The sequence below is a fragment of the Suricata suricatta genome, chromosome 9 (assembly GCF_006229205.1).
Source record: "Suricata suricatta isolate VVHF042 chromosome 9, meerkat_22Aug2017_6uvM2_HiC, whole genome shotgun sequence".
Lineage (NCBI taxonomy): Eukaryota > Metazoa > Chordata > Mammalia > Carnivora > Herpestidae > Suricata > Suricata suricatta.
The window spans coordinates 9,769,967-9,795,510 of record NC_043708.1 but is presented as its reverse complement, the minus strand read 5'-3'; the positions used below and the strand labels follow the sequence as shown (position 1 = coordinate 9,795,510).

Here is a 25,544-nt window from a genome sequence, read left to right as displayed (position 1 = left end):
TGGCCAGACAGGTCACCATAACCGACTGTCCCATCATCTTCCTTTGACAGGGACATTAATGGGGCCTTGGAGGTGAGGACGGCCTCGTACAGACAGGAGGAAGTCTCAAAAGCTCTCCTGATTTTGACGTTTCCCGGTTCTAGGGAATCTTCTGAACCATAAAATATGATCAATAACCCAGAAGGTTCTCAAAGCATTCAGAAACTGGTCAGTGAAGGACAAGGAGGTCCAGGGGGGTAGCTCAGGTACCTCGTTCCCCTCCCCGGAGGCCACCACGACTGTAACGATTTCTGATGTATCCTTTGAGAGAGCAGGCGTGTGAGAGACCCTCTAATTCCTGATTGCTTTTGCCCCCCAGAATCGATTCATTGAAACCTAACGCCTAAGGTGATCAGGGAGTGGGGTCTTTGAGAGATGATTAGGTCATTGGGTGGAGGCGCCATGAATGGGATAGTGCCCTCATCAAAGAGACCTCGGGGAGAGCTCACCCGACCGCAATGAGAGGACACGGGGAAGTCTATCAACCAGACACCAAATCTGCCGGTGCCTTGATCTTGGACTTCCCAGCCTCCGGACCATGGGAATTAAATTTCTGTTGTTGATAAGCCCCCCAGTCTATAGCATCTCTAATGGACCCATACACATGGGGGCTGCTCTCACTGGTGACATATAATATATATTCCATTTAATATATTTTGGCAATGTTTTCACATTGGTATGAACCTAACTGCTTTTCCTTTTCTTTTTTTAAAGAGTTGACTGGAGTACCAGTGTGCAGCTGTGCGTGATTTACATACCCAGTTCAGGAGAAACTGGTTTTCAAATGCAAGGACCTCAACTCTGTATTTGTCATTTCTAAACCCAAAAGGTAGTTTTCTACCAAAACTAATTTGGTAGCAAAACCTTAGCTGCCAAAAAGTGGGGTTCTCTATGGTCTTGATGGGATATGGTCTCATTTAGTGTGATACCCACAAAGGTCTTTAAAATTTTTATTTTAATTTTTGAGAGTGAGAGAGACAGAGACAGAAGGGCCAGAGAGAGAGAGAGAGGGAGGCACAGAATCCAAAGCAGGCTCCAGGCTCCAAGCCATGAGCACAGAGCCCGATGCGGGGCTCGAACCCTTGAACTGTAAGATCATGACCTGAGCTGAAGTCTCAGGCTTAACTGGTGGAGCCACCCAGGTGTCCAGCTACCCACGTATTTCAGTGGGTGCTGGGCCTCTGGCAGCGTTACTTAATCTACAGTATATATGCGAAAATCTGAAGCTTTCAGATTTCTGAAACACACCCAGCTGCAAGCTCCCAGGGGACAGGGAGCTTTTCTAGTACTTGTGTTAGATGGAGGTGCGGTCATCCAGAGGTGAGGGGCTCCTAGGGCCAAATGCACCCTGAGGTCAACTCAGCATCCCTCCCCCCCCAAGCCAACCCTCAGGCAGTAAAGAGAGCTGGGCATTTGCTGAAGGTGTCCCGGGGCCAATGCAGGAAGGGACCACCGAGCCAACCAGAGGACAGACACGCTCTCCGGTTCTGCAGGCACCCTGCCCTCCTCCGCCCTTTCTCTTCCTGACCAGAGGCTGCCCCAAACTCCCCCTCGTCCCCTTGAGGAATGCCACTCTAAGTTCCTGGCTCAGGCTTGCCTTCCAAAAGCATTTCAAAATGCTGATTTTGAAAAGAGAATTCAGAAATCAGGATTTGCAAAATGTGGAGTATCTTTGATGGCTAAATATCATTTTTCTCTTTTTCTGTTCAAACACTGGGTGTGGCCACGGCCTACTGGGATGGCATCCACCATGGCTCCCAATCCCGTGCCTCATGGAGGGGGCAGCGACTAGGGCACCGGATCAGCTTTAATCCATCTCTTTGGGGAATTAAGGAGGAGAAGGAAGCTGCCATCTGGAAAAATGGGGAGAAAAGCCCATGCAGTGTTCTTAGGTCCTGCGGCTGCCCTTGGCCTTGCTCTGGCCTTATCTTGGCTTTTTACCCAAGGGTGGTGGGGGCGAAGGTCCTGCTGAACCCAGCCCCCATCTCTGCACTCTTTCCCCAGAAGATCTCCCCAGTCCGCTGGCTCAGAGACCAGCCAGATGCCAACAGCTCCCATATGTACGGCTCCCGCTCCAGCACCTCCCTCAAGCTGCTGATTCATACCTTCAACCATGACTCAGTATCTCCACCTGGATGGTCCATGGGCCAGCCCAGACTTTACATGCCCCACACTGAACTCTTCATCTTTCACCCCTCCGCCTCCTCCCCTCCCAGTCACCCACTTACCTGGCGGCTCAACTAAGACTTGGGGGTCATTCCTGACAACCTCCCTCACTGGCCTGGCCCCTCTGTTTAAGTAAATGCCTCTCATTAGTTCTGCCTTCAGATTTGGTCCCTGCCTCCTCCCCTCCACCCAGTCCCTTCCTCCACCTACACCTGCACCCTTTACAGCAGCCTCCTAGCTACACATCCCCCCGCCCCCCAATCCATCTCTGTCCACTGGAAGATTCCCTGTAAAATGTAAATCAGATCATATCACACCCCTGCTCAATACCCTTCACCAGTTTCTTACCGAATGTAGAATCAAAACACCCCATCTTTCCCCCACCGTCTTTACTGAACTTCACTCCCCATTCTGGCTGGTTCAAACCCTTGTAGGGAAGAATCTTGAAACTTCCCAGGCAGTGACAAAACCGCCAGAGCCAGCACTTAGTGGGACACCTTCCAAAGGGAGGATGGATAAGTTGTGGGATGTGCGTTAGAAAGGAGAAAAAAACCCAGCAAGCAAGAAAGGAATTAGTCGTATTACTTAGCGGCTGCCCGTCAGCCGCCCCTCCTCCGGCTCACACCCCTGTGAACCATCCGGAAAGAGCAGCGCATCGGTGGAAACGTCAGAGCCAGCTAATCCCATGGGCCTTTAAGTGGCCAGCAGAAAGCATCTTAGAGTTGAATAAGGAGATAAACTGCTTTGCTGGTTATAAGGCCCAGAATGTTCTCAGAGTTGAGACCAAAATCCTTCATGTACTTCTGACTGTGCAGGAACACAGGGCTCCCAGGAGGGCATGCGCGCTTCGGGGCGCTGGGCTCTGGCCTGGTGGGAGCAGAGGTTCAGCGCAAATGGGGAAAGGAAGGAATGAAAGGAACCAGGAGGGAGAGGAGCTCAGAGAAAGACTTAGACACCTCAGAAGCGGAAAGAGTAGGGGCGCCTGGATGGCTCAGCGGGTTGGGCATCTGACTCTTGATTTCCATTCAGGTCATAATCCCAGGGTCATGAGTTTGAGCTCCATGCTGAGTGTGGAGCCTGTTTGAGATTCTCTCTCTCTTTCTCTGTCTGCCCCTCCCCCATTGCTCGCGCGCTCTCTCTCTCTCTCTCTCTCTCTCTCTCTCTCTCTCAAAAAAAAATAGATATATATAAGTTGTTTTAAGCAGGAAGAGTTATAGCAGTGGCTTGCACCATATTGAGGCCAAGGAGTTTAGTACACATGGTGTAGTGTGTAGCCAGATGGAGGCTCCTTCACCACTTCTTTTTTTTTTTTTAATGTTTATTTATTTTTAAGAGCGAGAGAGACAGACAGAGTGTTAGTGGGAGAGAGGCAGAGAGAGAGGGGGAGACACAGAATCCAAAGCAGGCTCCAGGCTCTGAGCTGTCAGCACAGAGTTCGACAGGGGCTCAAACCCACGAGCCGTGAGATCATGACCCGAGCTGAAGTCGGACGCTTAACCGACGGAGCCACCCAGGTGCCTCTCTCCTCACTTCTAAAAGGGATGTGCAGGAGTTGCTGTTGGGGCCCCTCACAGATCACTGGCACAGTCAGTGGCCACTGACTCAATGACATGGAGGCATAAAAAGCTGTCCCTCACTTCGCGGTCTCCTCTTTGGAGCCGTTCACAGCCCAGCACTCCCTATGGGCTCTCCTGAAGTTAGATTCTAGCTGAAACCAAACCCTTAATGAATTCCTTCCTGCCCTGCTTCCCTCATGCCCCTGCCACTTCCTTCTGAAAGCCCTCCTTCACTAATAACACACACCTGAATCCCTGCCTCAGGCTCTGCTTCCAGGGCACCCGGTCTAAGACAGGACGGCTACAGAAATTCAAGAAAGCCATGAAGTCTATAAAGATGCACCCTAATAAAGTAGCTGACCACATAAGACTGTGTAAAAGTTTCACATGTTAACCTTCAAAAGCATTGAGTAGAACACAGCCCTGGTGAGGGACCCAAAGAGCCCTGTCCTTCAGCCAACCAGAATGTCAACAGCCATGACGGGAGTCCTTGGGTCAATTCTACACGCACAAATTTACTCAGTGCCCTGTGAGCACGGCACCCCGTGGCAGGCTCCCTGGGGTGTATGCAGGGATGAAGGGGACCCATTCTCTGCCCTCCAGGGGCCTGCGAGTTAGTGGCTCCTCGCCGACTGATAGGACCGGACCAGGTCTTAGCTATTTTGCTTCTCTGTTGTTGGCCAGGTGTTTTGTAAATTCTTCATAAATGAACATGGACTAGCCCAACGCTATCCTCCAAGAGTGAAACAGATTCATCCAAAGAGACCGGAACTGTCTTTCATGGTCTCCAGGCAGACCACTGAGTTTTCCAAAAAATGGAACGGATCTGCTCTCTTTGGGACGCAGGTTAGGGCTTGAAACCTGGCAAGTTGGAAAGAAGGCTCAGTGGCTAAGCCGTTTCTCAGCAGGGTCTCCATCAGGATAAAGGGGAGGGACTTCATTGGGTAAAACTGTCCCCTGCTTGTCATTTATCAGCCCTGGCCCCTGCCCACTAAATGTAGGTAGCACTCACCACCCCCCAGTCACTAACTACGGCAAGCAAAAAATGAGTAACCCCACATTTCCAAAGGTGCTTAGTCTAAGGAGTGTTTTCACCCTGATTTGGAACCACTGGTAGAATAAAAGTCAACTCAAGGTAAGAGAAGGAGTGTGTGAACCAGACTGACGCCATCTTGAACAAATGTGACAAATGCACCATGATAACAGCCCGGCAACCTGAAGTCTACTTGAGCACAGTTCTCCTACCATCTTTTCCTTTCGTATTCCTGCCAGTGTGTGTGTGAGTGTGTGTGCGTGCATGTGTACGCGTGTATGCGTGTTGCGTGCAGAAGATTCATCTAAGCTTAGGAAAGTGTAAACTTGGAATAAGAGGGAAAGGGCTCAAAAAAGAGGTGAAGGAGAAAGAATTAAGACACTCCCTGTGTATTTTGGGGGCGCCTGGGTGGCTCAGTCGGCTGGGCATCTGACTTTGGCTCAGGGCATGATCTCACAGTCCGTGGGTTCGAGCCCCACATCAGGGTCTGTGCTCTCTCTCAAAATAAAATAAAGACATAAAAATTAAAAAAAAAACCCACTCCCTGCATATTTAAGGTAACCCTGCATTTCCAGCACAGAGTTGAGAATCTCGTAAACCCGGAAATTCTCCTGGTGGAGTAGATGGAGTAAGAAAGGAGGCAGCTGCCGCACCCCCACAGCCCAACACGCCAACCGGAGTGCCATTCATCATCTCAACTACCACACGTCAAGGGGAGGAGGTCTTCATGGAAGGCGAGCAACCGTGTAGGACGAGTTTTCACCACCCTGCTCGGAGGTCGGCAGAGGCCCTGGTGTGAACACACGGTCTGGAAGCTTCCAGATAGTCTGGTCCAAGACCCTCTGAACTTCTACCAAGTTCCTCCTTTAGAGGCTAAAGGGCAGGTTAGATGCCACCGCCAGGTCATGTCCAGTCTTGATACAGGGCAGGAAGGCTCATGCTGCAGACACCATCCCCACGGGCAACCTAAACATATTCAGAGAGAGAGAGATGGGACAGAGCGGCAGCCTAAGTCAGTCCCCATAAGCTGAGCTGTGAAGGCCAACAGCTTGGTGCCACCTTGGAAAGAGATGGCTGCCACAGCCAGGGACTGGGCACAGACACAGAAAAGTAGAGTGGACTGGCCTCCTTCCTATCTCTGTAAGACTAATAGCCTTCAGACACCACCTAAGTCCCTTAACTCAGCTGCTCAAAAACCTTCAGCTATTCTAGAACCATGTCCAAACTCCTTGGGCCATCTGCCCTGAGGCACCTCCACTCCCATTACCCTCCCTGGCATCCTACAGTCCTGAAAAGGATGATCCCGGGTTCCCAAAAGCCCTTGGACCTTCCTGACTCCCCACCTTTGCTCAGGCCATTCCTCCCACCAGAAGTACCTCTTTATATCCTTCCCTGCATCTGTTCTTCAAAGTCCCAACTGTTCTCTGAGATAGTTCAATGCCACCTCCTTCAACAAGCAGTCACCCCTGATGGCCCAGGGCCCGCTGTCTCTATGCTCCTGCAGCGCTTTATACCCGCTGTACCCTCTGCTGGATGACAACTTCTCATTCCCCCTCCCGAGACCACGGAGCTCAGCCAGGGCCCGGAGCAGTTCTTACTCATCTCCGGTCACACAACCCAGAGCCTGGGACCCAGGAAAAGCTCACTTCACACTAGCTGGGTAAATCAGTGCCCTACCTCAGCGGATGATCCCAGGGCCACCAAACTCCTGGCAGACACTGGTTGGCATCAAGTCATCTTTGGACCTCGTCCCTTTGACTCCTTCCTTTCCTTCCCTGTCCTCCTCCATCCCATCCCGCTGGCTCTGTCTCCAAACTGCACTTGGGATCGCTTTCCCTGAGTCGCTGCCCCAGTCCTGCCCCCCATCTTCTATCACCTGCCGTAGCTTCCTGGAAAGTCTTTCTCACGGTCCTCTTGCCCCTCCAACCCGTTCTCCTCTCGGCCACCAATGACTGTCTTAAAAACAAAATTCATTAATGCCACCTCCATGGCCCAAGCCTCTTCAATGGCTTCCCGGGGCCCTTGAGAAAAACAAAAATCCAGCTCTGTACTATGGGAAGTGTGGTGTAGAAGGCCCTGCGCGAGCTGTGCCACCCTCCCTGTGCGCACATCACGCCACACTCGCCCTGATCACTAGGCCCAGCAGAGCTGTCCCACCACATGGCCTCTGTGTGCCGTGCCTTCTGCCTGGCAGGCCCTCTCCAGTCTACACAAGGCTCCTCCTTCAAGTTTCAGGCTCCTGAAAGGCCTTTTGTGGCCTTGGCCTTCTGTCCAAGGCAGAGCCCTCCCCGTAGCCTCCATCTCTGCCTTTAACCACCATTACTGCTCACACCCCAGCTCCCGCCGCCGCATCTGGCCCAGGGTGAGGGTGCAGTAGGCAGCTTGCTGAACGAGTGCGTGCGTGAGTGAGTGAATGGGCTCCCCCTGGGCATCCAAAGTCTAGTGTCATTTGCTTCTTGACTAACAAAGTTAGAAGAGTTTTGTGTTGTGAACTTTTTGTTTTAGCAGAAACCAAGAGTGGCTTCTTGCTTTTGAGCATATTTAGCCTCTTTATTGTGATTGTCATGCGTCAGCACTGTCTCACTTGAGAGAAACTGTCCCCATGCTTTGACTCTCTTCCCATAGCCACAGGAGCGCCCTCCCATGACGGTCCCCCCCTGGTGGCCTCTGTCCTGGGCCAGGCCTGGGTGGCAGGACGGAGACGCTTTGGGCCGATCCAGAGTGGATGCAGGCTCCACGGCCCAGTGCCCACACCCATGACAGTGATGAAGGACTCTGGGCTTCCCTCCCGGAAGCCCTGGGTGATGGAGTCCCCACCCTCCTACCCCTGCAGATGCAGAAGTCATTTCTCCTTTTAATTAGACCAACACCACGCCATTCACGAGGCCACTTCACCAGAACCCTTTGGGAATCAGCCATGTCACCGAGGGGCTGCCTGGGACACGAAACCGAATGGCTCCGTCCTGACTCCAGGGCAGCCCCTGTCCCACCACCGCTGGGCTGCTCCAGAGGAGGGTCCACTGTGAGCACTGCTCTGGAGCAGCCCCAGGGTCCGGCCATCCCTCTCTGCTCCTTGTCCCGCCCCCAGAACACTGCCCTTCAGAACCTGGCTTATCCACAAGCCCAAGGGGCTCCCATCAGGAGGCTGACCACTTTCAGCACCCTATGGGTGGCCTCCGTTCCCAGTGGCCCTCACCTCTCACCTGGATGGCTGCAATAGGCTCCAAACTGCTCTCCCTGCTTCTGCCCCGACCCCCCTGGTCTGGTCTACACAGCAGCTAGAGCAATCCTATCAGGAACATGTCGGATCACACCCCTCCTCTACGCCCCGCTTGGCCCCGCGTTTCACGCCCAGTGCAGGTGACACCCTCCCCCTTCCCTTTACTCTGCTCCAGCCGTGCAGGCTGCTGGCTGCTTCTCAGCCTCTCCGGGGCAAGTCCCTGACCCAGACCTCAGCCTGGCCATGCTCCCCCAATGGACAACCTCCCAGATGCCAGCAAGCTCCGCGACCAAGAGCTTTTCCTCCAAGGCCACCCTCTCTTCCGACTGCACTGGTCCAGCCCCGGCTCGCTCTAGTTCACTCCCCAGCTCCCTACCCCCTACCCCTTCCAGCACACCATGCAGCTCACAGGTGTATCCTGTTTACTTTTCTCTGCTCTGCATCTATTTTGTTCCGTGGTGTACCCCAACCTCCTAGAAAGTAGGAATGGTGGAGAAATGTTTGAATGAATAAAGGTCTGCCGGCCCTGTGATCACCTCCCCCAGCTTCCCTCTCAGAGTCTTGGAAACTCAGCCTCTGACACCACCTCCCCCCCACCCCGCCATCGACACACACTCCTGAGACAACCCACATGTCCACTGGGGGCCCCTGGTTGCTCCCAGCCATGCGCGGCCGGCTTCCTTACCTTCCTCGTGGCCTCCCCACCCTGGGAGGCCAGCCGTACCTCTCCCCACCTTCCAGGCCCACAGTGAGCTCTGCCGCCTCCCTGGGGACCCCCTTGAGGACGCTGGTTTACATCCCCACCTGCTTTCCCGTGGCCCCCCACTGGGGGTGGATGAGGAGGGTGAATACCAGTGTCTGGTTACTAAGCCTGTGAACTCTCCCAAGCCCTGGCTCCTTCCCTCCTCCAAGGTCACCTCTCCTGATCTTCCTCTTCCCTTCTCTCTGGCTGCCATTTCTCAGGATCCTCTTCCTCCCGAACCTCAGGCTCTGTCATCCCCACTCTCTCTCTGGGTGATTTCTGGTGACTTCAGCATCACTGCCCCAACCCCCACCCTTAGGACCAGCTCAGGCCTCTGCCCTCAACTCCAGACCCACCAGCCGACTGCATCTCCTATCACAGGTCACCTCCAACACCACGTGACAAAATCTGGACCTGCTGAGCTTTTGGAACACTCCCCCTCTGCGTCCTGTCTCCACAAGAGGTATCTGATCAGATAGTGTCATCCAGGAGTCTTCCTTTCCGCTCATCCAGGACAAGTACCGGTCACTGAGTCCAGAAGGTTCTGAAGCCCTGGACCCCCTTGTTCACAGCTGCCACCTGGCCCAGACCACTCTTCCCCCAGTCCACTGCCTCCTCCCTGCTTCCTGTCTTCCGTCCCTGCCACGTAGCCCCTCACTGGGGCTGTGTGAAGGCACCTTAGCTGGTAATTTTCCATGCAGACCGTCCAGGGTTCTGCACTGCCAGGGGTTCAAGTACAAGACTTGTCCATGCTGCGCCTTGCCCATCTTCCTCTCCTCTAGCTCATCTCTCGTGCCCCTCGGGCCCTTGTGGTCCCGGGATGGACAGACTCTCTGTGGCCTCCAATCCTTTGTTCCTGCTGAGCTTTCTGCCAGGAGCACACTGCCCTTTCCCACTTCCACGCCCAGCCCTCACCTGGCCAGTCATTCCGTCCTCAGCTCCGCTCTCCATCGCCTCCTGCCTGGGGATTCTAGGTGCTCCGTTTCGTCTGCAGTTCCTGGGTTCTGCCTCCCTGAGCTGTCCACCTCACACTCCATGTGAGAAAAAACAGAACCCTGATCTTCCCCCCCCCCCCCCCCCCCCCCCCCCCCCCCCCCCCCCGTGAACCTTCCCTCTGGGCTCTCCCTGCCCTCCCCCCGGTGTCATGCTCAGTCTCTGACCGCGATGGAGACATCTACAGATATTTGTCGAATGAGTAAATGTTTGTGAATGATTTACTGCACTTTAAATATATAAATCGGGTATTCCAATGAGCGCTGATGTGCTTTCATGAGTGGGAAAACTCCTGGAAGGCATAGGCCCATTTGGGTCTGAGCAGGGGCGAGGTCACCCAGGGCAACCACAGCAGAATAAGGTGCCAGCCTGTAGCTGGTGTCCTTCTGGGGCTCACTGGCTTGGTGTCCAACTAACGAGGAAGTAGACCCCCCCCATCCCCCCGGGGATCAGCTCATAACCTCGGCCCTCAGGTCAGATCCGACACCATCTCCCGGAGCCCCCGAGCTGGGCTGAGCTCCCTTCGCTGCCCACAGGGATAAGCGGCTTGACATCACCCCTTGCCCTGTCCCCTTCCCCCATTCCATATGGGCATCTCCTGGGCTCAACTCCCAAATAGCCACCTGTACCCAAATTCTTGTCTCAGTATCTATTTCTGCAGCCTAAACTAAGACATGGTCCCAGATGCTCCCTGGCAAACGGCACGCTCGAAACTGTTAGTCTCCTCCCAACCCCCTTGCTCCTGGAGAGTTTATCTTCTGTCTTCACGCCCGTCAGGCATGCATTCATTTACTCAGACATTCAGTGTGCACCTTCCATGTGTCAGGCCCTGACCCGTCTCTGGGGACAAAGATGAATGAACAGTCCTGGTTCTCAGGGATCAGACCAGAAACTTAGTAGGTCAGACTGGCTGCTTTGTCCTGGACACAAGTGAGACATCTTATATGAATTTTACTATAACATGAAGTTGATAACATTGACAAGATGATCACCAGGGCCGGCACTGTCCTAAGCATGGTCGCACACAAGCCCATCCGACCCACTCAACAGCCCCACAGGGTCCACACGAGGCCAGAATTATGGGGTGCCAGAACTGGCTCTTGATCCCAATGCAACAGGCGGAGCCTTTCAGCCAGGATCGTGCCCCCCCATCTGGCAGGATCCTTTCCTTTATGGGGGCTGCACTCTCCGAGCACCTGCCCCGCGCTGAGCGGTGGGCTGAACCCCAACAGTGTCTGCAGTCCTCCTTGAAACCACATGGAGGAAGGAGGCTTCATCCCTGCTATGGGACGAGGAAACTGAGGCACCCAGGGTTATGTGAAACATCCAGAAAAGAGACTGGAAGAGGGGCTGTCTTAGAGGTATGGAGTTCCCTTCTGGGGTGATGAAAATGCTGTGCAATTAGATAGGGGTGATGAACGCACAGCCTCGTGACTGTGCTAAAAGCAACCCTGAAGTGTACATTTTAAAATGCTGACCTGTATAGCATCTGAATTTAGAGCGCCCAGGAAGCCCACATCCAGCTGGACGTGAGCGCTGGCCAACATATGCATTTTCCCATATACACCCTTATGCTGAGTCGACTCCTCCCAAGATCCCAGATTCTTGGATGTCCCCAGAGTTCAGTTTGGCCCTGCCTCTGGGGACATCCCAGCGCCCATGGTGGCACTGGGAGGCCACTCACTCGTGTGCGAGTGTCACCGGACTTCTGGCCCCAAATCCCATTGCACACACCTGTTCCTCTTTTGGCACAGACCCCTTCCTGCCTCGTGCCCTGGTTACAGCCGAAGGCCTTGACCTTGGTTCAGACAAGAATCACCCCCCTCCAGGCTTGGCCGGAGCACCCGTGATTTTTAAAACTCCCAGGTGGAGCGAACTGCTCCAGCGGCCGTTGCTCAGGCATCCAGCTAGAGGCACACAGCTGTGTGTAATTTGTCTCTGCAGCCGCGGGACCTGCCAAGGCACAACCTCTTGGCACGTGTTTGCTCAGTAAATCAACAAATAAAGGTTGGTTGAATAAATTAGAGTCCACATACATGTGGAGTATTTTACTTGCTGGATACAAGCAAATACATGGAAGACGCACAGTTCCATTTATTGAAATGGGAAAAGAAAATTCAGTACTTAAAAAAAAGAAAGTCACTTAAAAGAAAGAGCCAGCATGTATTAGAGCTCTTCCAGATATCAGATGCTCATGTCCAGAGACAAAAATCAGGCTCACGCATGCACTATGCTTGGCACAGAGCGGGTTGCAAGATGGGGCCGGCCCATTTCGTGGATGGGGGAGCTGAGGCCAGTTTGGATATGAGAGTTGCTTTAGCCAGGATAACGTGGACAAGAGGTTCTATCTACTAAGAGTGGTAAGGCACCAGATGCGAGGCGAGGCCCTCACGTATTATTTCTACTTCCACATCCCCCTTTGGAGGGAGATGAGCAACCAGAAGCTCAGAGAGGGGCTGAGGGACCGGTGCGTGGCTGTAAGGGGCCAGAGCCAGGCCCCGCCCCCAGGCCCTCCTACGTGCAGGCCTGCAGGTGGCTCACCGATGACAGGATGGAAGATGTCTTCCACAAATTGGATGAATGTCCAATCCCCCAAGGTCCAAAGCCATGTGACAGGGAAGACCAGCTTTGCCAACGTAGCCATGAAGCAAATAAACGTGCAAAGTGACACGGCCCCTATTTGAGGCCTACAGTTCCACAGCAGGCCTCACCCTTGGCAAGGACAGCGCCGCGGCAGTCACGCGCTCTCGTAAGGAGCCTGTGGAGAAGGCCGGTCCCTGCGGTCGGCCTCACCCTCCACACCCATCCTTGGCTTTAGAGGCCTCTGAGGGCCTCCTCCTCTGCTTGGCCCAGACCACGAACAACCCAGAAGAAAATCTGGTTGGCTCCTTTATAGGGATGGAGTGTTGTTAAACCTTGGACTTGCGCTCAAGGCCCGGAGGTTATGTCCTTAAAATGGCAGTGGCTGAAACACACCAAGGGACACCAGAGCCTCTGCTGACTCCTTTGTGGCACCGTCTGAGGCTGCCTGATGACCCCACTGGTGCGACCACCCAAATCCTGAGCACCAAGGGGTGGGGACATCCTGTGGCTTCTCTGCTCCTTCATCCCACAAACCCCAGGAGAACCCTTGCCCCTCCTCCTCCCCGACAGTCACAGCCAGCACGAGTCCTTCTACCCCAGCCTCCAACGAGACCGCTGCCTCTCCGTCACCCCCACCCTGACCCCGCACCGGCTCCCCCACCACTATCTCTGGCCTGGACCCAAGTGACAGCCTCCTCACCAGGGAACTGGTCTCCGCAGAGTGGACGTGAGGCCATGCCACACCTCTGCTCAAAAATGTCTAGAGGCTTCTAAGTGAACCTAAGATAAAACCCTACCTCTGTCCCCAGCCTCCAGGGCCCTGCACAATCTGGGTATAGCCTCCCTCTGGGTTTCTTCCTGTCTTCCTTCACTCAGCAGCCAGAAGTCACCTGGCCCTTCACATACCCCAAGCACCTCCCGCCCAAGGGACTTGCGTTTGCTGTTCCCTCGGCTGAGAACAATCCTCTCCCGGGATCTTCCTCTCTCACTAGTTCCCTTCAAACAGCTCTCTGCCGAAACGTCAACTCCTGTCGCCAGACCAAGCAATCTGCGTGACCACCCAGTTACATCCTATCAGATCATATGATTTTAATGACTTTTGGAGCACACCTTTCCCTCTATTTTTCTGGAGATGTTTTTGCTTTGTGTATTGTCTATCCCAGCACCCCCTGTGCTGCCGGAGCCCACACACAGTAAAATATAAACTCCATTCTGTCCAGTTCACTACTGCATTTCCAGAACCTCGCACAGTGCCTGACAATAGCAGATAGTCAACATTATTTTCAGAAGACACGAATTAGTAGATACTGATCACCTGTAACATACCAGGTATGCACTAGGGACTTTTGCTGTATCTAGCAAAGGATTCAGGCATTAGTTAATGACGAATGAATTAATTGCTAATGATCTGATCTGATACTTAACAAGTAGGATGACTGCTCTTGAGGAAAAAGTAATGTTCAAAGAATGTGTGCATATATGTGTATGTGAAGATGGAGGGTGGTGTGGTTTTAAAATGTAGACAAATTCTCTGATACTCTTCTATCAAGAGGCAGAGGCGGATTCCTGCTCCCCACATTTGAGCAGCTTTGGTCACCGGATTCCAAGGAACAGAATAGAGCAGAAGTGATGCACACGACCCCCATGGCTACGTCGAGAGGGGGCAGGCTTGCACCTGCCTCTCAGACTCAGTGCACAGCCGCCATGCTAGGAGGGAGCCCAAGCCACAGGGAGGCATCGTGCATAAGCGTCTGGTGAGCACAGCAAGCTGGGGACCCCACCGTCAGCCAGCACCAGTCACTGGACACAAGCAGGGAGGCTGTCAAGATGGGGCCAGCCCCGGCCAAGGGACGGCAGTCACAGGAAGGACCTCGAGCGAGAGCCTCCTGGTGGAGCCCCATCAACCATCACCACGGAGGAAAGAATAATGTGCATGTTGGGTTTTTTTTAACCACTAACTTTTGGGGTGATTTGATCTTTGGCCACAGATAGAACTGGGGAATGGTGTGACCTCCGTGGAAGTCAGGGAGGATTTTCCTGGAGGATATTTGAGCTGGGGTCTGCATGAGTTAAGGTCAACTACTTTGAAGGGGGGCCTGGCCCACCGAAGGACTTATCTATGTAAAGACTCTGAGAAGGGAAGGAGCAAGGGGACCCTTGACCCTAGGGGTCAGCAACGGAGGGGCAGAGGGAGGCAAAGGATACAGCAGGAAGCACGAATTACCACCTCCCCTTCTTACCAGCTGGGCAGCCTGCAGCCAGTAACTCACCCTCTCTGAGCCCTAGGCTCCTCATAGAAATTGGGAATAATACCACTTACTATAAGGAGTGTTTAAAGAGTAAATGAGATGAAGAAAGCAAAGCGTCCACCTCAGTACCGGGAACTAAACATTGGTTTCCTTCTAGTGTTCTGGGCGAGTGATAAAAAGCATCCTAGCACTTCCCCACTCCCGTTTTTCTATTTGTTTAAACTTGGCCCTTGGCACACAGGATGGGGCACCAGGTGACCCCATTCTAGCTCTATCACAGCTGCGTGACCCCAGGGAGTCACTTAACCTCTCTTCTGTTTTGTCTAAGAACAAAATAGATGCAAAAATAAAATCTCTATCGGTGACTCGACTCCGTAAAGACAGGCGCTGTGGAAACGCAGGCGCCCGCCTCTGTTCTGCCACAGCTATTTTTGGCCCAATCAGCCTCAGAAGCAGGTCTCAGGGAGGTACCAGTTTTTCCTGGAGGGCTGGTACACGTCCCCCGCCGTGTCCTCTGCCATCTGAGTCACATGTGGGGACGAGTGGGCATCGCTGACATTTACCAAGTGAGCCCGGTCCTGAGCTCCAGTGGCTCCCGTGTGGGCTTTCTGCTCAGCCCCTGAGCATGCCGTTACCTTTGCCAGGATTCACCCCTGCCCCCACCTTCCGGAACTACCTGGAGGACTGCGGATGGCCGTGAACCTGGCAAGGCGCATGAGCGGAACTCTGAAAACCCTTTCCTTTCTCTTGAATACCTAGGGGGGGTCCATACATCCTTTAAGAGCCAACTTCAGCCTCAGGCTTCTAACCTGATGCCCCTTGGGGCAGCCAGCATCATGTTTAAGTAACGCTCAACCTGGAAGCCAGTGACCTTTTATTATCAGCACTGTTCACTGTTATTGTTGGTATTATTTATTTTTAAATATTGTTTGGTTTATTTATTTTGAGAGAGACAGAGAGAGCATGAGTGGCGGAGGCGCAGAGAGAGAGAGAGAGAGAGAGAGAGAGAGAGAGAGGAGAGAGAATCCCAAGCAGGCTCTGTGCTGGCAGCACAGAACCCGACACGGGGCTTGAACTCATGAAACCTCGAGATCATGACCTGAGCTGAAACCAAGAGTCAGGCACGTAACCGACTGAGCCACCCTGGCAGCCTGTATTATTTATTAGCTGCCACTTATGGGGTGTTGTCTGGGTTCTGTACGGGGTTACCTGTGGCACTGAATCCTCACAACCACCCACATGCACCAAGTATTGCCATTAGCCCCATTTTGCAGATGCAGAAATTGAGGTCCAAAGCAGTTAAGGACACCCTGTTCAGGGCCATTTGGGGGGCTCAGTCAGTTAAGCGTCCTAAGCGTCCTACTCTTGATTTGGGCTCAGGTCATGATCTCACGGTTCGTGAGTTCGAGCCCCATGTAGGGCTCTATGATGACAGTGCGGAGCCTGCTTGAAATTCTTTCTCTTTCCCTGTCTCTCTGCCCCTCCCCGGCGTGCTCTCTCTCTCTCTCCTAACCCCCTCTCTTTCAAAATAAATAAATAAACTTTAAAAATTAAAAAAAAAAGATCCTTTGCCCAAATCACTTAGCTAATGAGCAGGATTTGCCATCAGGTCTGAGGGCAGGTCTGAGGCTGAGTCACTGCGCTGTAACAGTGCTTTTCAAGCACACAGCCTCTGCCAAGGGCAGCCTGTATCATTTCCAGCCTCCACAGCAGCCCTTTCTCCAGTAGGTACCACTAGTCCCACTTTATAGATGCGGAAACCGAGGCTCTGAGAAAGATGGGATGTGCCCAGGGTCACAGCGTGAGGAGCGGAAGGGCTGGGTCTGACCCTAACGTCCCCTACCCTGATGGTCAGTCTCTCGGACACTGGTTCTCAAAGTGTGCACCCCAGGCCAGTAGCAGCAACCGCAACTGAGAACGTGGGACTGATGCTGATCTTCAGGCCCCACCCCAGACCTCCTGAATTGGGCTCCAGCCATCCGGCTTTAAACAATCCCCCCAGGGGATTCTGACCACATTCATGTTTAGGAACCGCTGGTCAAGCTTCTCCCTCTGACCACAGCTTGTAAGTTTACAAAGCGCAACTGCCCCTTTCAAGTGCAAAGGGTTGTAGGCAGAGTCGGAGAAACAAAGGGCAGACGGTGGAGGTGCTTTTCCATGCTCCTCTCCTGTGGCAGGTGGGACTCAACAGAGTTCCCAGGACTGCTGGGAGGGGCGGTCCTGGTCTGCCACCCTCTCCCCCCCAAGAGGAACGCACCGCCAAGCTGCTCCCGTGAGCAATGAGTTCCAGATGGAGGTTGGGGGCGCCAGCGTCTTTGAAAGTTTCGTGACAAAACAAAACAAAATAAACATGCCATGCCAAAGCAAACAAATCGACACCTAAAACAACCACCTTGCCTTTGCCCCAGAAGAGTGGCTCAGCAAAACGGGGACCAGCTGTCCCGGCGGGCCCAGGACCGAAGCGTTTCACAGGATACAGGATTTTCAGGGCTACAACCAGACAGTCCTGGCAAAACACGACAAGGTGGTCACCTTGAGCCGCAGGATGCTGTCTGGACGAAGAGGGAGGCCGGCCTGCCTGGCCACGTGGAGAACATCCAACAATCCCAATACGCATTTCCGCAGTCGCTTTCATGGGAGACTGCACAGGTCTGCGTGAAGACGCGTAGAGGTTTCTCTTCCCTCTTTCTCCCTCCATCCCAGACCCACACTCCCACAGACGAACATTCCTTCGGCAGGGAGTCATCTGTCTAACCCTTGGGCTCCTAACTCCTGGCTTCAGCCACTCCCCCTCCTCCACTGGCTGGCTGGCCTCCCTCCACTCCAGCTTGTCCAGCGTCTACTGGAGAATTCTTCCACGTCTTCCCAGATCCTCCTTTCTAGCTCCTGCTGGTTGGTGAAGCTGCTGAGCACTTCCGTGTGCCCCCAGTGTGCCCAACGCAAATGTTGGCCTGTGAAGGCCCGTGTGAGCACAAGGGATGAAAGGCACATCCGATGGGCAAAAGGCTGACATGTGCTTACAGGGTCCCCAGAGCGAGAGCAGGAAAGGGCACTGCGGCCAATACATCCTGCAAACTGAGCTGCGTGAAGGCAGGAACTGTCCCTCTCTGACTCTCTGCTGGCTCCCTAGCAGCTGGCACAGTGCCCGGCACCTGCTGGGGTCCTGCACACCTACTGCATGAGACGAACACCAGCGGTTTCTTGGCTCTGAAGCCCCGTGCCTGCTGGGAGAGGCGAACTCCTTGGTGATCATGGAATAGGCTAACGTTGCAGACGTGGCTCGATACCTGCCTGACATTTATTGAGCACCGCTTGTATGCAAGGTCTAGGCTGAGCGCCACAAGGACAGAACGAACACACAAAATATTTTCTCTGCCACAGTCTAATCTGCCTGGCACGCCCCGGGGAGGCCGCGGCTGCGGGGTGCCTCCTCTGTCTGCCCTGCCCAGGGTCTGCGTCCTCATTCTCTGGCTGTATGCAGCCCCTCCACCCAGCCCCTCCCATGGAAAGCCACCCGTCCTTTAATCTCTGTCCCTCTGCGCCAACGCCAAGGGTGGGCACAGGGCCCAGGCCTGGCCCATCAGCTTATTCCACCCCATCCTAGGCCACCCCGACTGGTCCGTCCAAGGACAGACATGTGACCCAAGCTGGGCCAATGACAGTCTGCCCCAGGACTTCGGTTGAAGGATTCAGAAAGTGAAGCTCCCCATGTAGGGAGATTATTAACCGTAAGGTGGACGGAATCCCCAGAGCCGGGAGCCACAGATGCTGGGCCAGCCTGAGGGAAGAGACAGTGCGGGAGAGATCCGAAGACAGAGAGGCAGAGACAGAAATCCACTATCTCACCATACAGCATCCTGCTGATACATGAACTGGGAAACGAATGTCTCTCTCCCCGGCTTTGAATTCAGCAGATGGGGTTCCAATATGTGTAGCTGAAAAAGCCCTCTCTCCTCGCCCCCGGAAGCCTTCGGCCCAAAGCCCACCAGGAGGCCTCTCTCCCCTCACACCAGGCCCTCCCTGCCTGCCTCCCCATCCCCTCAGCTCCCAGCCTGGCTCCCGGCCCTCGTGGGTGGTCTGGAGCCTCCTGGGAGTTCCCCACTCGAGTCCAGTCCGGCTCACCCCCAGGCCACCCTCCACATTGCCAGGAAAGTTGATGGTTCTGCAGAAGGCCATGTGGAATCCTGCCACTTTCTTACTTAATGCCTCTGTGGGCTCACAGCTACCTGCAGTCATTCCCTAAAGGACGGGGTGCGTGTCCCTGCAGCTAAGGGAGCTGGTCGCAGATGGCACCTGGGCTCAGCACTCTAACACGCTGAGACGCAGAACAAGAAACTTCGGCATCTTTCGGTTCTCGTACAAGCCTTCTGATTCTTTATAGAGAAAAACCTCCACGTGGTCCCTATTAAGCTCTGAGATCTTTCTACCACTTGCTTCTCTCCCTTTTACTTTTTTAAAATTTATTTTACTTTTAAAGTTTATTTATTCATTTTGAAAGAGAGACAGCATGAGCTTGGGGAGGCGGGAGGGGGCAGAGCAGAAAGAGACAGAGGGAGGCAGAGAATCCCAAGCAGGCTCGGCTCTGACAGCACAGAGCCTGAAGCAGGGGCTCAAACTCACAAAACTGAGATCGTGAGCTGAGCCAAAACCGAGAGTCGGATGTTTAACTGACTGAGCCACCACCCAGGTGCCCCATCTCCCTTTTTAACAAAAAGAGGAAAAGCCTTGAGCCCAGAACCTTCCACAACAAGCTAGAACTTTGGAACATTGTTTTGTGTTAATTGCATTTATTTTTATGGGCCCCAATATTTATGCCAATGATGCTGGCTTTTCACTGACTCATTTCAGTAGTTATATAAAGATTATTTTGAAAACTAATTAGTATACACAAAAAGATGAGTCTATGTAAAGAAAAACTGAGGCAGGGTGCCCAGGTGGCTCAGTCGGTTAAGCGTCGGGCTTTGGCTCAGGTGTTGATCTCACTGTTCCTGAGTTCGAGTCCTGCATTGGCCTCTGTGCTGACAGCTCAGGGCCTGGAGCCTGCTTCGGATTCTGTGTCTCCCTCTCTCTCTGCCCATCCCCTGCTTGTTCTCTCTTTCTCTCTCTCCCTTCAAGATTTAAGGAACATAAAAAAAAAAATAAAGAAAAACTAAGGCAAATGAGAGGAGGTGTTTGGATATGCGGAATAATGTCTAGCAAACAACAATACACAGGATGAAATGTGATCTCCTCAGCCAGGCACACGAGGCCCTGCACGGTCCGCCCTTGACCACTCCTTCCAGCCCACTGACGGGCTTGTGACTCCCACGACTGAGTCTCACAGAGTCATACCTCCAACCCTGTGCCCACACTGTTCCTTCTGCTGATGTCCTTTCCCCACACCTTCCTCATCAACCTAGAATAAGCCTGTGTGTGCCTGGACACTCAGGTCAACCTTGCTATCTACCGTGGGCCAACAACACAAAGATTTCGAGGTGACCCGTGGTCCCTCAGGCCGCTTTCCTGGATTGCTGACACTGAAGCCTTTCAGTGAGGCTTCAGTGAGGTCTTCAGTGAGAGACCCCACAAGACCAGAATGGTCTTTCACCCCTGTGTCTGGCACAGAGGCTCAGTTAGCGCAGGCGGATGGAAGGGACCCCCACTGGAGGAACGTGGGCCGATCAGATACAAGCACAGGCTTGCATAGGAGATGGCAAAGGCCTGTTGCCCAAAACGTGGAAAGAGGAGGCCTTCCAAAGGAAGCGAAGGGGGAAGAGGGTGATCTCCAGAAGCAGGTGCCTGAGGCTGGCCCCCCCGACCCCCCCAGAACAGCCCAGGGGTTCCCTCAGGAGAGAGAAGGAGGTGAGCACCCCAGGCTAGAGTTCTTCAGAGGCCAGAGCCGAGAGCCTGGGAGGCCAAGCTTCTCAACTTTAACTGCTCCTTGGATCATCTCCGAACTTGTCATTGTGCAGTTCCTAAGCGGGTTTGCAGTGGGTCCTCAGTTGCACTTTAAAACGAAAGCTTCAGGTGACACTGAGGGCCACACTCTGAGAAGCACCGGGCCACAGGTGTCACGTAAGAATGGAGACAGGTAAGGGCGTAGCCGACAGGATGCGGGAAACCGCCTGAACTGCACAGGTCCCCAGAACATTGCATCACTGTCCAGACACCCAGAGCCCGAAGACCCCCATCTACCAGAGAATAAGTGTCGCCAAGGGTATTTCAAACATGCCCCAAATAACACAACGGGGATGCGTTCTGTGGGGTAGATCCACGTGCAATCCCAGGTGGTCTCAAGGCTGAACGTGGAGTGATCCACCCGTGATAAAGAATCTCTGGTCAGTGACCTCCTCGCCGGCAACCGTCAGCAGCAAACCTAACCCCTGTGAGTCAGGATGAGGCCATTCTGGCTAATGAAAAACCCTCCTCTGTTTGGATGACCAGGCAGTCAAATGGCTGTCAGACATCTGTGTTCGTTCGCTCCCAGAGCCTCCACTTGGGTTCGTGACCAATCGCCTCCTTAAGCGCGAATTAAAATAGAAACATGAAAGCGTGTACGTGGGGAGGGATTTCAGACCCGCCCGATGGCTGCACCCCTTTCAAGCTCTGGCCTTCAGAGCAATCCCGGCCGAGCCACTCATCAAATGGAGATTGACTTTTATCTGATTAACCGATGGGGAGACGTCCTCCTCCATCTCGCAGGAACATTCTGTGGGAAAGGCGTTCTGCAGACTGCAGGGAAAAGTTGGGCCTTGGCTTCCCTCCTGCTCGGCCAGTGGAAAATTACCACGGAAGCAAGGCTGCCCGCTGCTCTGCTCCCGGGGCCTCCCTGGGCCCGGAAAACACAAAGAGAACCCCAGAAACGAGCCTCTACTTACCGGGGGCGGAGAGGAGTCTGGGAGGCGGTGGGGGCGGGGGTGGCGGGGGCAGCAAGGGAGGGGGCCGGCACTGGCAGATGTGCTGACAGCTGTCGGTCACCTTGGAGCAGGACTTCTGGGGCTCACCATGCGTCACCTGCAGAAACGGGCACACGCGCCCGAGAGAAGACGATGAGGCCACCCGGAGCGGAAAGGGGCCCACGCCCCCCGCTCCCAGCCAGGCTGGAACCCGGGATCCTCCCCGAGGAAGGAATCAGGAAGGCGTGGGGTTGGCTCAAAGGAAACGATGCTGCGGGAGGCCGGTCTGGCACGTGTAGAGACCAAGGTTCTAGTCCCGGCTCTGCCAGGGACCACCTGAGACCCTGACAAGTAGCTTGGATAGGAATGAGAGGTCGACGAGAGTTTGACGGTTAGCTCTCGGAATTTTCCTACCACACAAATGAGGAAACTGAGGCCCAGGCAGGAGAAATGGCTGCTCGAGGTTCCCACACCCACGTGGGGACAGGATACTGACTTCTCCCCCTTGGTCGCCTGAGCCAACCGTTCCTCCGGGCTCCAGGAGCCCTCGCCTTCTCTCTGTCCACAGCTCCTGACAGCCTTCCTGCGTCCACTCAGGCCGAGGCGCCCCCCCCCCCGTAGAAGGAACCCTCCCCTGTCCAGCTATGTGAGCGAGAGAGCCGAGGGGCTTTGTGGGAAACACGCAGGATCAAACTGTCCACATCCTCCCAACAATCCCTGAGGGCTTGCCCAGGCTCAGGAGATCACGTGGTCACAGGGCTGTGCTCAGGAGGCCCCTGATTAACGTTTCCAGCCCCACCTCACCCCATGCTCTCAGCTCCCCCTCTGCCCTCAACGCCCTTCTTCTAGTCCCTGGACCCTGGCCATGCCCCGCCCCCACTTTGGACACGCTGCTCCAATGTTCTGGAATGTTCTCCCACACCTTTCTCTTGCTTTGTCCATTACTCAGCTTGGCTCTCACCTCCTCAGGAAACCATCTCTGACCAGGTCAGCTCTCTGGGCACCAGGTTCCACTCTGGGGGGGCAAAAATCTACATTTGGGTGATTACCTAGCTCTCACCTGTCTTCACCACTAGACTATGAGCTCCGTGGGGGGAGGGGCCAGGCCTTGTATTTTCTCCCACTAAGGTTATGCCTGGAATTCAGTAGACACTTAGTGGATGGATGGATGGATGGATGGATGGATGGATGGATAAATGGATGACTATTAAAAGCCGGACCAGAATCCGTGGCTCTTGACTCTCGGTCTGTATTCTTTTGACATCAGCCTTCCTTACCTCACCTGTAAACAGGACGGGGGCTGTGCTTGACCAGTAGTTCCCAACCCTAACTGCACATTAGAGCCTCCCAGGCAGCTTAAAAACAAAACAAAACAAAACATATGCCTGGGACTTTCCCAAGACCAATACAATCAAAATTTCTGCAGGTGGAGTTGGGCGCGAGTAGTTTGTTTGATTTCCGCAGGCTGGACTTCTACTGCACAGCCCGCGTGAGAACTGCTGGTCTGGACAATCCGCCAGCATCCATCCCTGCGGTAGGTGCCCGAATCCATGAGCCCTGGGCCCTGTGCCTGTCCGACGGAAAAGCGGATGGGGTGACCTCCCTCACCTCAAAGAAGCCACCGAAAGTTCTCTGGCTGTCAGCTTAGGGGATTAGAACTCCCAAACCCCAGTTTCTCTGCAACCAGCCACCTGCAGCCTGCACTGGGAAAGGCATTTTGCAGGCGCCCTTTGGAGGCCAACGCGGCCCCCTCCTCTGCGCGTATCTCCAGCCCGGCAGACAGAGCCCACAGGGCTCCGACACTCCCTTCACATTTGGAGGTCCTGAACAGGCTGGGCAATGAGCACTGGGGGATGGCAACAGGAGGTGGACTGATTTGCAGCCCTAACTTAATATCTAAGAGGCCAAGAAGTCGCTGCTCACCACCTTCTCGTGCTTTCCGAGGGCCACGGAGTGAGTTTCAAACTCCAAAGGCAATCTCATCGCCACCGGGAATGGCAGATCCTCAGATGGTGGGCCTCTCCTAGTCAGTTCACGGAGATGCCTAACTCCTAGCGCAGCAGTGGCACACCCGCCAGCCTCACCAGAGCGTCTGTTAGCTCCTCTGTGGCCATCGAGCTGCCCTCCTCTTGGTTCCAACCTTCTAAGACCACGGGGGTTGTGGGAAGGCTCTGTTCTGCCAATGCTGGCCTCCGAAGGCGTTTCTCTGCCAGACTCTATCGGCGTGCTAACGTCAAGGAACACCACTGCCAGACCAATTACTCTCCTGCTCTCCAAGGGGCAATTTATGCAAGAGTTCAAGAGGAGCATGTCTGCTTAACCCGGCCCAACACAATGCCCATTTTTTGGGAGAGGATATAAGGTATAAGAAAGTTTAATGCGATGAAATTATCGGTGGGAAAGCTGGGGCCAAGTTTCAAGGCTGAGCGGGGAGGGAACAAAGGGGCGCACAGCACTTAAAAGAAAATCTACCCCACTAGGGGCCCCTCACTGGAGTTTGGTCCAGCGCAAGCCTGTGGCCACTGAGCCTCTCTTGACTGATAGCTGGTTACTCAGACCTTTGTCCCACGTCCCCCCCTCCCCCCATAAAATAAGATCTATCTGCCCAGGGTAGCTTCTTCACCTTGTAAACCCTGTCTCTGGGGCACTTTCCGCACTGGCTGGTAATGTCTGATGCCCACACTGAGCTGTGAGCGTCTTGGGGACAGGCAGGTGGCAGGTGGGTCAGTGCTTTATTCATCCTGACCAAGTCGGACTTCCTGAGCCCTACTGTGTGTCAGCCATGGGAAAACGGCTCTCATTTCACGCCCATGAGGATAACAGAGAAAGGTAAGTGTTGTCAGCCGTGCTTATAGGGGGGTAGGGACGACAGCCCCAGCAAGGCTAAGTCAGGCACTAAGATTTCACAGGGCCCTGCATTCAGTTGGTGCACAATGAAAAGATGCGTTGGGGGATGGGCTGCCCACCAGTGGAGAAACACAAATCCTTTCTGTTCCCCAACTCTGGGTCCCCTTGGGGGTTCTGCGGATTGGCGGGGGTTGTGTTTAGAGGAGTAGAGAAGAAACCTTGGCACCGGGAACTTGCCTTGACACCTGGCTGGCTTCTGTATCCCAGGGAGTCCCAGAAGGAGAAGAAACTTACCCCTGAGGTCACCTGCCCTTGGCTGGACTTGACTAAGAAGGGGCAGAGGCCCAGAGAGGTCAGCAACCCGCCTACAGTCCATACATCAGAAGCCACCATCATTGCTTCCTGTGAGCACTTCTGGTCCTGTTTTGCGGCCCCCTGCCTCCCCGCTCCTGATCTGCAGCACTCCCCTGGGGCCAGAGTCTCATCAGTGCTGTTGTCATGGACAGCGGGCTGCGGCACGGGCAAGTCTCGAGTCACCTGGATTTGGCAACTGCCACTGAGGTCTGGAAGCCACGGTGCTCTGTGGCTGCTGCTCCCCAGTCTCCCCCAGCCAATCAGTGCTGCTCTCTGGTTTGGTGCGTGTTACCTCCTTAACAGTCCATCAACGCCTCCCCGTTTCCACCACTACCGCCCCAAACCAGGACACCATTCTGTCTCCACGGGGCAGCACAGGCCTCTGACTGAGGATGGTGAAATACAGTACAGGACACCTCGTGAAATGTTCAATGAACAGCAACTTTTAGTAGCAGTATGTCCCAAATACTGTCTGGGATATACTTACACTAAAGCAGGAGCCACTGGTTATTTGAACTTCAAATTTACTGGCTGTCCTGCAATGTTACCTGCTAAATCCGGCAACTGCTCCCCTCCCCGGCCTCCCTGTACCTTGCCTCCCCCGCCCCACCCCACCTCTCCAGACCTGTCTTTTCAGCAGGGCTGGACCAAGATTTCTAAAATGCCAGTCTGAGATCGTGCCATTTCTTGCTAAAAACTTTCGATGGCTCCCATGGCGCTCAGGATCAAGTCCAAGCTGTATGACACTACGTTAGTGGCTTACAACAGTGGCCTTACCTGGGACATGCTCCCCCCCCCCCCCCCCCCCCCCCCCCCCCCCCCCCCCCCCCCCCCCCCCCCCCCCCCCCCCCCCCCCCCCCCCCCCCCCCCCCCCCCCCCCCCCCCCC

The 25,544-nt window shown here is 54.3% G+C and overlaps 1 protein-coding gene across 1 annotated transcript in view; it reads right to left on the bottom strand.

Annotated features, from left to right (window-relative positions):
- The window catches only part of PRIMA1 (proline rich membrane anchor 1), a 62,313-nt gene that overhangs the window by 32,536 nt on the left and 4,233 nt on the right, over positions 1-25,544 (bottom strand). Inside the window, exon 3 of the mRNA XM_029951523.1 lies at positions 21,439-21,574. Coding sequence (XP_029807383.1) covers positions 21,439-21,574 — 136 coding nt within the window. The remainder of the gene's footprint in view (positions 1-21,438; positions 21,575-25,544) is intronic.